General features: G+C 42.8%; 1 protein-coding gene across 3 annotated transcripts in view; it reads right to left on the bottom strand.

The window, feature by feature from the left end:
• plxnb1b (plexin b1b) overlaps positions 1–15,307 on the bottom strand; it is a 192,933-nt gene that overhangs the window by 33,179 nt on the left and 144,447 nt on the right. For all 3 annotated transcript variants that reach the window (XM_083939246.1, XM_083939248.1, XM_083939247.1), the window contains 5 exons: positions 12,499–12,631; positions 10,409–10,565; positions 6,803–6,911; positions 3,717–3,825; positions 1,730–2,680 (listed from right to left, as the gene is read on the bottom strand). In XM_083939246.1, coding sequence (XP_083795372.1) covers positions 1,730–2,680; positions 3,717–3,825; positions 6,803–6,911; positions 10,409–10,565; positions 12,499–12,631 — 1,459 coding nt within the window. The remainder of the gene's footprint in view (positions 1–1,729; positions 2,681–3,716; positions 3,826–6,802; positions 6,912–10,408; positions 10,566–12,498; positions 12,632–15,307) is intronic.

The following is a 15,307-nucleotide window of genomic DNA, read 5'->3' as shown; positions in this document are numbered from 1 at the left end:
TACACAGCTCGTCTATTTTTTCTCTGCACATTGTTATGCAGCCCTTCAACAGGTAAAAACTACATCAAACTGTGTAACAGACATGTATGAGTGTCTAAAATTAATTACATTCAAATAAATCAATCAAATCAATTCATTCATTCAGTACCAGTTAATATAGCCTTTACCTCTAAACCCTGGACAATCTGTATTATCACACACTGACAGAGTCTGTGTAGCAGCAACATCTGTTGCCAGACCTCTGTAGCCTGCTGCTCATCTCTGCTACAGGATAGATGCTAATATAGGTGCAATCGGCATTCCACAGATGATTGTTCATTTTTGGATTAATGTGAACTTTCAGTTTGGTTCAGACAAGGCCTCAGCCTGATCAAACAAAGGAAAAGACAAGGCCCAGAAGCCTGTTTGGCCGCATGGTCACAGACAAAGAAACTGCCCTGTGACCCAGAAGGATTGCACAGGTCACGCCCAGGTGTGAAAACCTTCAAAGACCCCAAACTGTCAGTCCAATGGCTGACCTGACCTTCGGACTCAGGACATCATCATGTATACAAAACTGGAGAGCACCCTCTTCCTTTCTCTCTTCTTCAAATCTTCACTCGACTCTCTTCTTCGAATCTCCGCTTCGGCCTTCCTGAATCCTGGAGCCTCAGTGGCCTGCACAGAGCAGAGCCGTCTGACGAAACAACAGACTGGCAGAGAGGCGAGTGCCTGCAGTTTTCCCTACTAATAACTGGTCACAGAGACCACCTTTGCACAACAACCTCTCCTGTGTTTGAAGGCAACACAGGAAAGCCTTTCAGACAAACTTGTCTTAAGAGCAACCACAACCCAACTTCGTCTTTCCATGGACTGGGAAATAAACACCGACTGGGCGTTATTACATGTTATGACTGAATCCCTACACCCCTCCTCCTTGGTTCCTCTCTTACACACACACACACACACACACACACACACACACACACGCACACACGCACGCACGCACGCACGCACGCACGCACGCACGCACACACACACACATTGACTTAGCTTTAGTTAGTTTATTGTGTATTTTGTTTGTGCAGTAATAATTTGTTAATAAATGTTTACGTTTACAATATGTCTGTTTATTTCATATTACACAAAGATGAATGAGTCAGCCTCTTCTAAGAACTTTCAAATCCTTCGACTGAGTAAACTATTTCATTAATTGGTGTTTAACCCTTAATCAGTAGTTTATTATATTTGAATGTTACTGAATAATGTGTCACAAATGTTATATATATTATCTCAGTTTCCTACTAAGATAAAAGTTGTGGTTAAGCTTGGTAAAACAGTCATATCTGACAGATAATCACAGAAAATGGTCAGAAGAATCAGAATTATGTATTTCACTGAAGTTGTTCAGCTACACCTTATGATAGAGTGGGAAATACTGTGTAAATGTAGCCAACATTCACTGTAAACACACACAGCATCCTCCACTTTCAAGTGAGGTTTTTTATAATGAATGCTGATCTGTAAATGTGAAAAATCATGAAAAAGGATAATTATTGAATTAAAAAAAACTGCTGCAGCTTGCACTGTGACAGTTTTTTTTAAATTATCTTGGGATCAATCTTAAAGCAAAAGAACAAACAAAAAAAAACAAAGGTGTAAGACAGTAGAGCAGGGGAATGTGGGCAGAAGTACAGAGTCTAGTGAGTAGAAGAAGAAGGAGGAGGAGCAGGGAGGCAGCTGAACTCACCGGGAGGAAGGCGTCAGCTGGATCATACTGGTAATCCAGCTCTGAGTCAGAGTCAGTATCAAGCAGGTGGGGATAGGATGGGGGGGCGTGGTCGAACTCCCCGTCACCTGACAACAAGGTGGCAGCGGAAAATGTAACTTTGTCATTTTCTGACTGAATGGAGCTCTCAGTATGGATGTTTTCTTCTTCTTCTTCTTTTGGTGAGAGGATCACCTCAGGGCTTCCTGCCTCAGTCTGGGCGTCTTGTGTGAGCATTAGGGTGGGATTCTGGGTCAGGACCAGGTCCAGGGAGGGCTGGGAGTCGCCAGGGTCGCCCACAGAGAAGGGAGTGGGAAGGGGGAAGCCAGATGAGGCTGGTGTGGGAGACTCTGCCAGGGTCAACGCTCCCTCAGCTTCCTGGGTGTCACTGGGGGGTGACTCCGTCACCACCTCCAGGGGTGAGGAATCGGGTTCATGGGGCGGTATGATCAAAGGCACCACAGGGTCCAGATCTCCACTTAGACCATCAGCCATGGTGGCAGGCACCCATTCTGTGGCTACCATGGCGACAGTGGGTGTAACCGCAGAACTTTGGGTGTCAACAAGAAGAAGAAGCTCTGCTGCTTCAATCTCCTCCTCCTCCCTGGTGGTGACCTCTGAGGGTAGAGATGGACTTGGTTCTGGTTTGGTGGGTGGTAGGCTGCTGGCAGGCTGAGGGGGCAGGGTGGTTGGCGGTGTAGTTGGCTCAAGGCTGGTGGTGGTCACGGGTGGAGTAGTGGGTGCAGGAGGGGTGGTTGACTCCTGAGTGGTTGCTACAGTGACATGGGCTGCGGTGGTTGTTGTTGTAGCAATAGTTGTTGGTGCCATTGTTGTGGTGGTTGTCATGCTGATGGTTACTGGGGCAGCTGTTGCAGCTGTTGTGATGACTTTAAAAGGTTGAGTTGTGGGAGGAGCTGAGGTGGGGAGTTTAAACTGGGAGTGTGAGGAGGGGGAGACATGAGGAGAGGGTGAGACAGAAATAAAAAAAACTAATGGACAAAGGAAAATGTAAATAACACATAACTGAACTAAAATAGGCTGTTTAACACATAACAACAGCGTATGCTTGTATGGGAATATAAGACACAACAACATATGCATGGACACCGATGAAGGTATGCAAAAATGCATCCTATCTTAACAGGAAAACCACTTGACCATCCATTGACATACCAGGTTATCATGGTTCAAAAATACCTGTCAAGGACTCAGCTGACACACATTCAAGTGTTTTTACTTTGAGAAAATGTGAGAACTGAACCAGAAATATAAGTTTTTTCCAGTTACTTCTAGATTAATTATTTTTCCTGGATTCTTTGGGCCCAGATCAATCTAAATAATCTCTGAATCTTGCTGAATCATGCCAATTTGAACTGTGTCCATATTTTGATCACTTACCAAATGTGGTGCGGATCATCTCTGTATGAAGCTGCTAAATAATTACTTTTTCAGGTTTTTGATGTTCCATAAACTTTTTCTACAGCTGGGGGCTTACATTATAAAACATGTCACATTTCCTAAACACCGTATGCTACCAACACTGGACATGACAAATCTGGGGCCATTTGGCCAATAGATGGCGCTATAGCAGCATAATCTAACTATAAAAGGAGGAATCTATCTGTATCTGCGCTTCACATATCTTAAGAACCATTCATCCATTCATATCAAAAGTATCATTGATATTTTACGCATATCACATGCTGTCTGCCTCCTGAAAGTTATGCTTTGGAGGTGATGCGAGGCACAGTCAACCAATGTCTCACACTATTCCTCTGATCTATAGCAATGCTTTCAACTCAGTTTACATCTTTGGCTCATGTGTTATCCACTTAGAATACAACACTTGTCTTTCCCTGGAGAACTTGGAAACATGAAGAGCAAAAGTCTCCACACTCACTTTTTATAACATGGTGCTCCAGCTCACTCAAGGTCCCTGAGTTCTCTACAATCATATCTCTTCACTTACATGCTGGTTGTAGATGATCACCCCCTCCTCACAGGTGGGCTTGTGGGTACACAAGTGCTGGTGAACACACCAGTTACATCCCCATCGGCTTAAAACACAACCACGGCAACTGCACACACAAATAACAGAATGCACAGATTAATGATTAATAATGACATATTATAGTTTATGAAACAATAGCCTTCGTGGAAATCTTGTGGAAGGACGTTGCAGCAAGGTGACAAAAAAGTAAAGGTGGAGAAAAACAATGCAGCTACGAAGAGAAAAGGATGTCTAGTAGAAGTAGTGTAGGCGTTTTTATCGAGGAGTGAGTGAAGGGAACGGTGAATGAGATTCAGCGACTGGAGATCGGAGCACACAGAGTAATCCAATTGTTGCCATTCTGGAACCCAGTGGTAAGAAAGGTCAGGGTTCTAATTGAATGGAGCCTCAGTGTCTTATCAGTGTGGTGAGCAGAGAAGAGGACAGAGAGGGGGCAGAGAGAGAGAGGCTGGGAGAGGGAGCATGTGTGGACACAGGAGGTCACGAAGGAAACTAGACAAGCATTCAACACAGAACTTACATCTGTTTGTATTCAGGCTTATTCATTAATAATAGTTTAATTTTAGTGATCAAAACACAGCAGTTTTGTAATGTATCTTCCATAACATGTCCTTTAATGTTAGTACATTTTGTCTGTCTGTGTATTTAGATTTCTCCTAAATTCACCTAAAGTTAGCATTATCTCAACTCATCTCATCTTCAACCGCTTATCCGGGGTCGGGTCGCGGGGAAAGCAGCTCTAACAGGGGACCCCAAACTTCCTTTTCCCGGGCCACATTAACCAGCTCTCTCTGGGGGATCCCGAGGCGTTCCCAGGCCAGTGTGGAGATATAATCTCTCCACCTCCTCCCAGCTGGACGTGCCTGGAACACCTCCCTAGGGAGGCGCCCAGGGGGCATCCTTACTAGATGCCTGAACCACCTCAACTGGCTCCTTTCAACGCAAAGGAGCAGCGGCTCTACTCGGAGTTCCTCACGGATGGCTGAACTTCTCACCCTATCTCTAAGGGAGACTCCAGCCTGAGAAAACCCATTTCGGCCACATGGTGATATCTATGAGTTATTAATGTTACCCTATTCACCTGCCCTTAATGGACGTGTATTCTGAGCTGTCCTCACCAGCAGAGGACCCAGTTTACTGTAAACTGTACTGTAAAAACATTACTAATATGAATATGTGGCTGTAAATCATGACCGAGCATGAGTGCTACACACATGCATTTGTTTATATTTATTATTTGCCTTTAAGCCTATTGAAAGTCGCTCCTTAGTGTTATCTGTTGATTTTAGGTACATGACAATAATTTAAATAAAAATAATCTCAGAAAAAGAATCAATGGCCTCATGCAAAAACTACTAGTATGAACATATTTTTTCTTAATGGTATGTAAAGTGTAAAGTGGTACAGACCTGTTAACCAGTGACATACAGATCCTGGAGATTGCCTTTCTTCTTCTTCTGTTCGACTCAAGAATCACAATACCCGTAAACAACTACTGAACTACATTAACTACTCTGTTCACCCATCATCATGGCTTGCCTTGGCTTGTTTAAAATACTGACTGTTGATTTGTATGATGTTCTTGGCTTTTGGCAACGTATAGGCTCCAACGGCTGCATCAGGGTGTTCTGCAGGGCTGTGTCCACATCAACATGTGTAACATCACCTATTGTATAACATTATCTTGTCCATCTCCATGACTGTCACATCACATCTGCTTGCCCTCATCTCATATTTGGCTCCGCTTTGATTTTTAAACTATTGTGTCAAACTATAGTGTATTCCTGTCAGTTTGGTACTGCTCTAATGACATGTTGTTGGCAGCTATATTCATAACTGAAACTACTGATGCTGCTAAATACAGCATGATGTTACATTTCTGTAAATTAACTTGCCCACAAACTGAATAGTGAGTGGAATAGGTAGCCTTTGATAGCAATTAAGTGGAGTTGATTATGTTAATCATCAAATCTCACCAACAGGTGGTATTCATCACAAGCCATTTATAGGATGAATATATAGAATGAGCAGAACACCGCCACCAAGTGTCTCAAGATCGTAGTCGCAACAACAAAAAATTATTCCAGCAGTCGGGTTGCCAGGTTCTTTACCAAGTGTGTCATGTGATCAACCTGCTCCATGTCAAGTGATGAATAGTTTCATCCAGTGCCAGCCTACAGTAGCTGCACCCAACAACAGACAATCCTGGCAACCAGCAACGCCCAATGCTATTTGCTGCTACAGTGGAAACAGAACGGGACAGAAAGTCTTTGTCAAACCCGTCAAAATTTTTAAATATATTAATTCAGACTTAATATATTTTTTTATGGAAAAGCAATATTTTCATTCTGTACCCCTCAAAAAGCCCTCTGGGTTTAATAAAGATTCTACATATTCAACCTTTAAGGCAAGTTTGTGCAGATGCAAGGGTTTGGTGAATCCCAACCTTGAAGACTTATGTGATATAACGTCAGTGAAAATAGTATGAAAATCATGAGGCCACCTCTCATATGATGGAGATTTATCCTGAACAATGCCAGTCCGGATGGCATTGTAGTTAAAGACAGGCTCAAGGAGCACAGCAAAGCCGTGAGCATTTTCCATGAGAGAGAGTGTAATGATACATAAGCTATATTTTAGGATCCATGGACATGACAGAACATCTGGCTGTAGTATTGACCATTTCACAGTTTTAAACATTCTAAATGTTTCCCAGTCTATTTCCTGTTGCAGTATAGGTGATTAACATCAGCAGCCAGAGAATAAACAGTGGCCCAAGCTGTTGCCTAGCAATGTAATCACATTGACAAGATCTATAATAGAATATTCAAAGGATTAAAAGCAGGAGAGCATGTGAGAAGAAATGGAAAAACAGATATGAGACAGACAGGTGGCGGTCGAATTGGATGGTCCGAGAATGAACAGGATACAAACTGTAAACCTGCCCTATTTAGAGAGTAAGACTTGATTATAAGGTCTACAATGAGCAGAGCAGATCGGGAGGAGACAAGAGAGAGCAGAGTTGATAAATCATGGTAACTCACGGCATGCTGCCAGACAGCTGCTTCACAGCCGTGCAGTCATAGAAGGTGAAGTCCCTCGCTATGACGGTGACGTGGCCAAAGCGAAGAGACAGGGTGACTGTGACAAAGTCTGAGGAGAACAAAACAGAGAGAGAGAGAGAGAGAGAGAGCGAGAGCGAGAGAGAGAGAGAGAGAGAGAGAGAGAGAGAGAGAGAATAAGGAAGAGCGGAATCATCCTGTGAGCCAACAGGCCTCTGAAAATATTTAGCCAGGATTATCAATTCACAAGGTTTGGGATGAGCGCCATGTTTCTCAAAACACAGCGAGATAATGTGGGAGAAGGTTTGGTCCAGACAGCAAAAACACAGAGGCCTAATAGAAGCCATATGCATCCCTTCTTCCTTAGCCCAGAGGGTGCAGACATAAACACAGCAGGGCTCAAGGCTCTGACGCTTCCCTTCTAGACTTAGACTTCTCTTTATTGATCCTTTGGGATGACTCCTGCAAGGAAATTGAGATTTTTTTTTTCTATCAAACATATGCTCAACAACCAGCAGGTTTAAAGCTGCATGAGGCCACACTGCATGGGTACACCTGAGAAAAAGGGTGGAATACTAAATGTGGCTGTTGCTTTCATTATTTTGACCATCAGTTACAATAATATTGTACTCACTTATGTGATTCCTAAAGTCAGGTAGGAGGACAGCATTTCTTTGTTAAACAGACAGGTTGTTAACAGCCTAACAGGTTATCAAAAACACTATATATGGGGATAAAAGTCAGAGCACACCCAAAATGTTGGCAATAATTCCTCATTTCACAGGAAACAATGTGGGCACAACTACAGCAAGTACAGTGGGTGAAGGTGTAACCAGGATGTAGGCTGGTAAACTGTGAATGTGCCTACAACAGACATTTTGTCAAAATCTACGTTTTACATGTCACCATTATTTTCACAACAAGATAATTTCAGTCCTCACTGGTCTTATCGTCTCTGCTTGTGGTTCTTGACCTGTCTGACTTATTGTAAGTTCTGAGATCTCTATCATTAAGTGTGTTTACATGGACACAAATAACCCGTTTTTTGAGGCTTATCCCAGTTATGATCATATTCAGGATATGGTGTTTAAATGAGCACAGAGAAATCGGGTTATTCATATTGCCTTTAAACATGATAAAAACAAGTAACCCGGTAACTGATTACTGCATTCTATTTTCCATATACTCTATGATGTTTACAAAAACAAACTGCAACCGTGTTGCTGTTCACTGACGTTCATGTAATGGTTAACCTCAAATTAGTTCGTTGTTCTGTTGTCACTTCTCTGATTTTTATGTTTAGCCTTTTACGTCCTATATTGGATCAGATATCTCCACTATTATTACCAGAGGGTTTATGTATTATGGGAAAAACTTCTTGTCAAATTTGATTTCCTTTTCTTCTTACTGTATGTCAAGGCTGAGTCTCTTTATGTGTCTGTGAGTCGAGCTGAGTTGTTTTGTGTAGTTGTAGTGTGTAATGTCATGTTATTTTGCCAAAAACCTATCTATAAAAAACATGATCAAAACAACATCAGGATCTAACTAACTGTAGGTGAGTCAAATGTTGTTGTTGCTAATTGTATCATTACACAGTCATTTGATCATTGTTATTTGGATCCATTGTTGGTTAGTGCAGCCCTATGGATGGAGAAATTACTCCAAAAGAAAGAATAATTTCTGAGATTGCTTCATTACCGTCCTCTGTGATTTAGACTGATAAGATTACATGGATTTGAATACTACTTCTTTGATCTATCATTTGATGGCCAGGCGTGAAAAAATCACTAGACAGAACGATCACAATTATACAAGCAATAATCAGAGCCACAATGCAAACTCACTCACTACTTTCATCATCAGACAATGTCTTTTAAATAATCGTCTAAAAGGTCCAAATAAAGTTCTCCAACAGAAACAGTCCAAAGTTAAATCAAAAATCACTTTATGGTTTCAAGCACAACAAAATAAAGAAAGAATTTCAGTTTGTTTAATTCTGTTTAAGTTTAAGTTTAAGTGAATCGTCTTCTCAAACAAAGTAATAAAGGATCTCTGATAAGTTTCAGTTTCGCTTTCCTGTTAGAACTGGAGCCTCTTTCCAAACAATTTAACAAATGATCTCGGAACAACCCTTTCTGAGAATTGTAAACAGTCAACCATGTATAGACAGAATTTACATGCTGTCGTGTAAATAAGATAAAGAACATAATGCTGTTTAGTTTGTTTACTAAAAGGACAAGATATAGAGCTATTCTATAGGAATCTATAATATCTGTGTAAACCCTCGAGGCTGACTCTCCCTGAGCCCTGCACCCTGAGAACTACAACAAGCTGCAAGTTTCTGGAATGCAGGCAACCAATTCAATTCATTATTTATTTTCAAACCCTTTAAATCTTCTTGTCTCATTGCTAGTGACTAAGGGCGCACTCACACTGTCCGTCCGTACCGTGCCCCGGGCTTTAGGGTACTTGTCCCCCCCTCCCTCTCCCCCCGCTGGTCAGCCTGTTTGTACTCACACTGCCTGGGCCTCGCGCAAATGCTTCTTGCCTGTCCATACTTCATCACGCCGTAACACGTCACACGCATTGATGACGTCACCGCGATGCGTCGCTTTGTTTACAAATCTTTCCATAGACCTCAGAGTTTTTGTGCGTCTTGTCGACTGTTTTTTAATATTTCCATCCCACCAAATCTGCAGTAAACACTCCACCTCCAGATCACACCTTCACCGCCATTGTTTTAAATGTCCGCGCATGGTCCGTCCTTCTTTTTTCTATGTCCGAACAGGCGCACACAAAATGATGTCAGAGGCGCCGTAGGCCTCGTGCTCATGCTCGTACACGTGTGCACGCTCGTGCTTGTACATGTGTAAACGCACTTATAAAAGCCCACCTCTCCCAAACAGTCCGTGGCCGTCAAGCTGGCCCCAGTTAGGCACGGTGCGGTTGCACTCACACTGGTCAAACGAACTAGGCTTTACCCGTAAAACCTGTTTGGGCACGGTACGGATGGACAGTGTGCGCCCTAACTATAACCTACAACAGCACTCTGCTCTCAGCATGCTAAACAATCACTTAAACCTTAGAAAACCAAATCAAATAAGAAAAAATCCTGAAATTAAATAGATACACAAGGAATTGTTTTCTTTAAAACACAGATTATTTGCTGTGTAAACTGGTTTAGGAAAAGTGGATTGGGTTAGCCTAGATTCATGAACACAGGGATTGAACTGCATACATATATGCATGCACCCGACAGAGCCGTATAAGGATCAACTGGATAGTTAGCACACACACACACACACACACACACACACACACACACACACACACACACACACACACACACACACACACACACACACACACACACACACACACACACACACACACACACACACACACACACACACACACACACACACACACACACACACACACACACACACACACAAAGATTAATCTTATTACAGAATTCAGCCAAATCCTCCAATGCAATGTGGAATTGTTCAGACTGTAATTAAACTCTAGCTTCATCAGCTTCGTTCCAAAAAAATAAGGGTCAGGTCTGGGTTAAATCGCACTCACCCTGTCCAGGAGGCACCATGGGAACTCGGCTGGTGTCAAGAGAATGGCAGGTGACCCCGGTTTGGGTGACGATGGCAGGACTGTGGCTGTCATGGAAGAAGCAGGAGTAAGACTCGTCTTTCTCCAACACTGGAAGTCCTGCCACTGACAGAGAGACCTGAGGAAAGACAATACATCAACACTGATTTAAACTCCTGCTTGATCAGACAGACAGGATCGTTTTAGAAACGAATTGTATAACTGCTAAAATGCCACACTCAGATCAGATATCCAGAGTTTGGTTTCAATCAGTTATATGATGCTACAAAAGTGAGGTGAAACACCATGATTGACAGCTGTATTCGACTCACAATTGGTCGAGTGGATGTTTTGCGAATAAGGGGCCGTCCACACGAACATGGGCATTTTTGAAACTGTGTGTTTCCCTGCACGGTTTGGCCTTTCATCCACACGTAACCACAATTTGTGCAGTTTTTTGTAACTGGAGTCCAGGGTGACCTTTTTGGAAAAGTCGGGTTTCAGCAGTGTCGTGTCGACAGGAAAACTGAGGAAAAACTCAATTTCTTGTCAACATTGTTTGACGTCACACTGTGCAACGGTAAACAGTAAGATGTAGCCATGGAGATGTGTGGAGCACTCTAGACGTGACCAGCTGATGGAGCGAGCAAAAATACTGGTGCTATTTAGCAACTTATCAGCACTTTGTGTGTGTCTCACTGTCAGTCCACATTCAAGATTCAAGATTCAAGATTCAAGATTCAAGAAGCTTTATTTATCCCTAGGGAAATTATTGTGCAACAGTTTCAATACAAAGATGGGAAGGATCAGAGTAACAATAAGCTAACAATCAAATCAAATAAAAATAAAGCTAACATAAAATGACAGTGGGCGACACGGTGGTGTAGTGGTTAGCACTGTCGCCTCACAGCGAGAAGGTTCCAGGTTTGCGTCCCGGCTGGGGCCTTTCTGTGTGGAGCTTGCATGTTCTCCCCCGTGTCTGTGTGTTTTCTCCGGGTTCTCCGGTTTCCTCCCACAATCCAAAATACATGCACGTGTTAGGTTAATTGATGACTCTAAAAATTGCCCGTAGGTGTGAATGGTTGTCTGTCTCTGTTTGTCTCTATGTGCCCTGCGATAGACTGGCGTCCTGTCCAGGGTGTACCCCGCCTCATGCCCGACATCAGCTGGGATCAGCTCAAGCCCCCCGCGACCACGACAGGGACAAGCGGTTGAAGATGAATAAATGAATGTATTCTGATCATCTGTTAATCATCAACAATGTCAGAAAATTCGGTTTTCAGTCCCTCAAATATGGAGATCTTCTTTTCTGTGTTATATCATATATGCTATGCCATATAACATACATTTCAAGCAGTTCCAAGCACTTTATCCAAAATCCAAGCACTTAATTCAAACCTTGAAAACACCACACTAAAATTCAAGTGTGTTCAAGGATTTCTAGCACCCGTGCAGACCCTGAATGTTATATTCACAGAGAATTATATATTCGATCCAAACAGGTATAATTTACACTTCCCCTCTATTTTAAAGAAAGAATGTTGTTATGCTATGTCCTATGATGCCACACAGATACCTGATACTGTGCTCTCCTCCTGCACTAGGACATGACAGGGCTCTGATCACTATCTGCCCCTGACACCCTGAAGCTCAACAAAGTCCACACACACACACACACACACACACACACACACACACACACACACACACACACACACACACACACACACACACACACACACACACACACACACACACACACACACACACACACACACACACACACACACACACACACACACACACACACACACACACACACACACACACACACACACACACACACACACACACACACACACACAGTAAAGCTCCCTGCTCACATGTTAAGGGACTCTTGGTTGAGTTATGGCAAGGAGTTGTGAGGAGACTTATTATTGTAGAGGATTAGAGGGAGGTTAAGGTGTCTGATTGTAATCCAGAACTCCTCCTTCCTTAAACGCAAGGATGTGTACAGACGAGTCGAGGAACATCAGGAGTTTTGAGGTATGGTAACTGTATCACAGACTCACCATCCTGCTCTCCTCCCTGCTGACGTTGGAGGGGTTGAGGTCCTGGACGGTCAGACACTGCAGCTCCATGTCAAAGCTCCACAGCCACTGACCTGGCTGGTTCCCTCGAGCACACTCTGACTGCAAAACACACCTGCAGGGAAAACACAAACTCTCAAACTCGTAAACTACCATAATCCATTAATTTAAAGAATAGTTTGGATTTTTCTATAGTGTGGTTGTATGAGGTATTTATCCATAGTCATCTACAGTAGATGGCGGTTGCCTCACCTTGCTTTTACTTCACAGAACATGGGAGTTGCTGGTTAGCTTGTTTTTGTAATTGTGTGACTGTGGATGAGCATAGCATAAGCAAGCAAAGCATATATAACAGCTTTAGTCGCCGTCAAGTAAATTGAACAGGGCTGTCAGCAACGTAAATTTGTGACATATTTTAATTATACACTGGTATTGTTTTAGGTGTCTAAAATATGTTTAGCTGCTGCCACCATTGCTTAGCTACTCCTGTTTGCTTCTCCAAACTGGGAGACATGCTTACCATCATCTACTGTATGTAATACACTTACATTTACACATGCGGTAACATGCACGGCAGTACCCGGGGTATGGTCTTTCAACTTCTTCCCGTATAAATGGGCGGGGTAGAATAGGAAAAATAACGGTAGTAACTCTACCTCCGGTACAGTACGTGGCGCTGTGCTAATATACAACTTTTTCTTTAGTTTCACCTTTGTCAAAATCATAACAACTTGGAAAAGCGGTGGAAAATGGACGACTTTTCAACAAAACTACGACAGAAATGAGGGCCCGTCCACACGAAGACGCGGTTTTCTGTAACTGCACAACTGTAGTATTGTTTTGCCCGACCATCCACACTCAGCCGGTGTTATCAGAGCCTGAAAACGGTATATATAGAAACCTGGTCCCAGAGCAGGAAGATTTGAAAACGCCCCCCATTGCGTTGTCGTCTGGACCGTGAAACCTTGATACTTGACTTAAATGATGCATTCATCGCCTCACCTCCTTCTACAATATTAAGAAAAACTCCATACTAAGTGAAATATGTCCTACAGTGTAGAAATACAATTTTAACCTCACAGAAGCATTCCATTGAAATTTCCAAAGAATGTAATATACGCCCGACACGGTTTCGAACTATGACAATATTAAAGTGATGGACATATTCCAATTCAAACAATTTCTATTAACAACAATCACCCATAAAGCATTGTTCTTGCAAAGAAATAGGCCCTTCTGACGGGCGGTTGATATGGAATGTACTGTCTTGACTTAGCCTGCTGCTGCACTGTTAGCTTAACCTAGCATAGCCTACCATTTTTGTAACGTTAGGTGTACAGATCATGGGGTTTCTCAAACTGAATAAATACCACACATATAAACACTACACTGCTTTGCTATCTCTACTGTGTTGCAACTAAAATATCTGCTGAAAATATCAAATATCTTTTATATCGTTTTAATCTGCGTTTTACAAAACATCCCAACTTCATGTGAAGGGCAAGGCAAGGCATGGAAAGTTTATTTGTATAGCACAATTCAACAACAAGGTAATTCAAAGTGCTTCACATAAAGCATTAAAGGCATTGGGAGAAATAACACAAAACATATACATTTATAACATATAAAAGGTCATTTAAAACATATAAAAGATTTAAAACGCATAAAAGGTCATATGAAACATGGTTACAGTTACAGAAGTGACAGTGCAGTTTACTGAAAAGCAGCGGCAAACAGAAATGTCTTCAGTCTTGATTTAAAAGAACTTGTTGCTGAACTTGTTGAGTTGCAGCAGACCTGCAGGTTTCTGGAAGTTTGTTCCAGATTTGTGGAGAAAAAAACTGAACGCTGCCTCTCCATGTTTAGTTCTGACTCTGGTGACACAGAGCAGACCTGTCCCATGTTTAGTCCTGACTCTGGGGACACAGAGCAGACCTGTCCCATGTTCAGTCCTGACTCTGGGGACACAGAGCAGACATGTCCCATGTTTAGTCCTGACTCTGGGGACACAGAGCAGACCTGTCCCATGTTTAGTCCTGACTCTGGGGACACAGAGCAGACCTGTCCCATGTTCAGTCCTGACTCTGGGGACACAGAGCAGACATGTCCCATGTTTAGTCCTGACTCTGGGGACACAGAGCAGACCTGTCCCATGTTTAGTCCTGACTCTGGGGACACAGAGCAGACCTGCTCCATGTTTAGTCCTGACTCTGGGGACACAGAGCAGACCTGTCCCATGTTCAGTCCTGACTCATGGGGACATAGAGCAGACCCTTCCCATGTTTAGTCCTGACTCTGGGGACACAGAGCCGACCCATCCAATGTTTAATGTGGTTAAAAATAATTTTTTTATGCCTGGAAGAGTTATATATATCTACCAGTTTTCATAAATTTAGGTCAATCTTGGAGTAGGGGTTGTAATGTAGAGGATGCCAGCAGGGGGTGTTATCACTGCAAGTTAATATTGTCATGTGAAAGAAAAAAGGAGGAGGGATTGCACTGTACGTGAGTGAGAGGTGGTGTTCTCCCGGGCATGTTCACGTGAAGAAACGTTTCTGTACCCCAGAAATTGAACTGTTGACTGTGGGGATGAGGCCTTATTATTTTCCCCGGGAATTCACGTCTGCCATCATGATCGGTGTGTACGTTCCTCCTTCAGCTGATGCAGCGCTGGCCTGTGACGTCATCCATTCCGCTGTTGCCCAGATACAGACGCGGCATCCTAACACATTTATTGTCATCACTGGGGATTTTAATCACGTCTCACTGGATAAAACCCTTCCAACATTTC

The sequence above is a fragment of the Echiichthys vipera genome (genome assembly GCF_963691815.1).
Source record: "Echiichthys vipera genome assembly, chromosome: X".
Classification (NCBI taxonomy): Eukaryota; Metazoa; Chordata; class Actinopteri; order Perciformes; family Trachinidae; genus Echiichthys; species Echiichthys vipera.
This window is presented reverse-complemented; position numbering and strand designations above follow the sequence as displayed.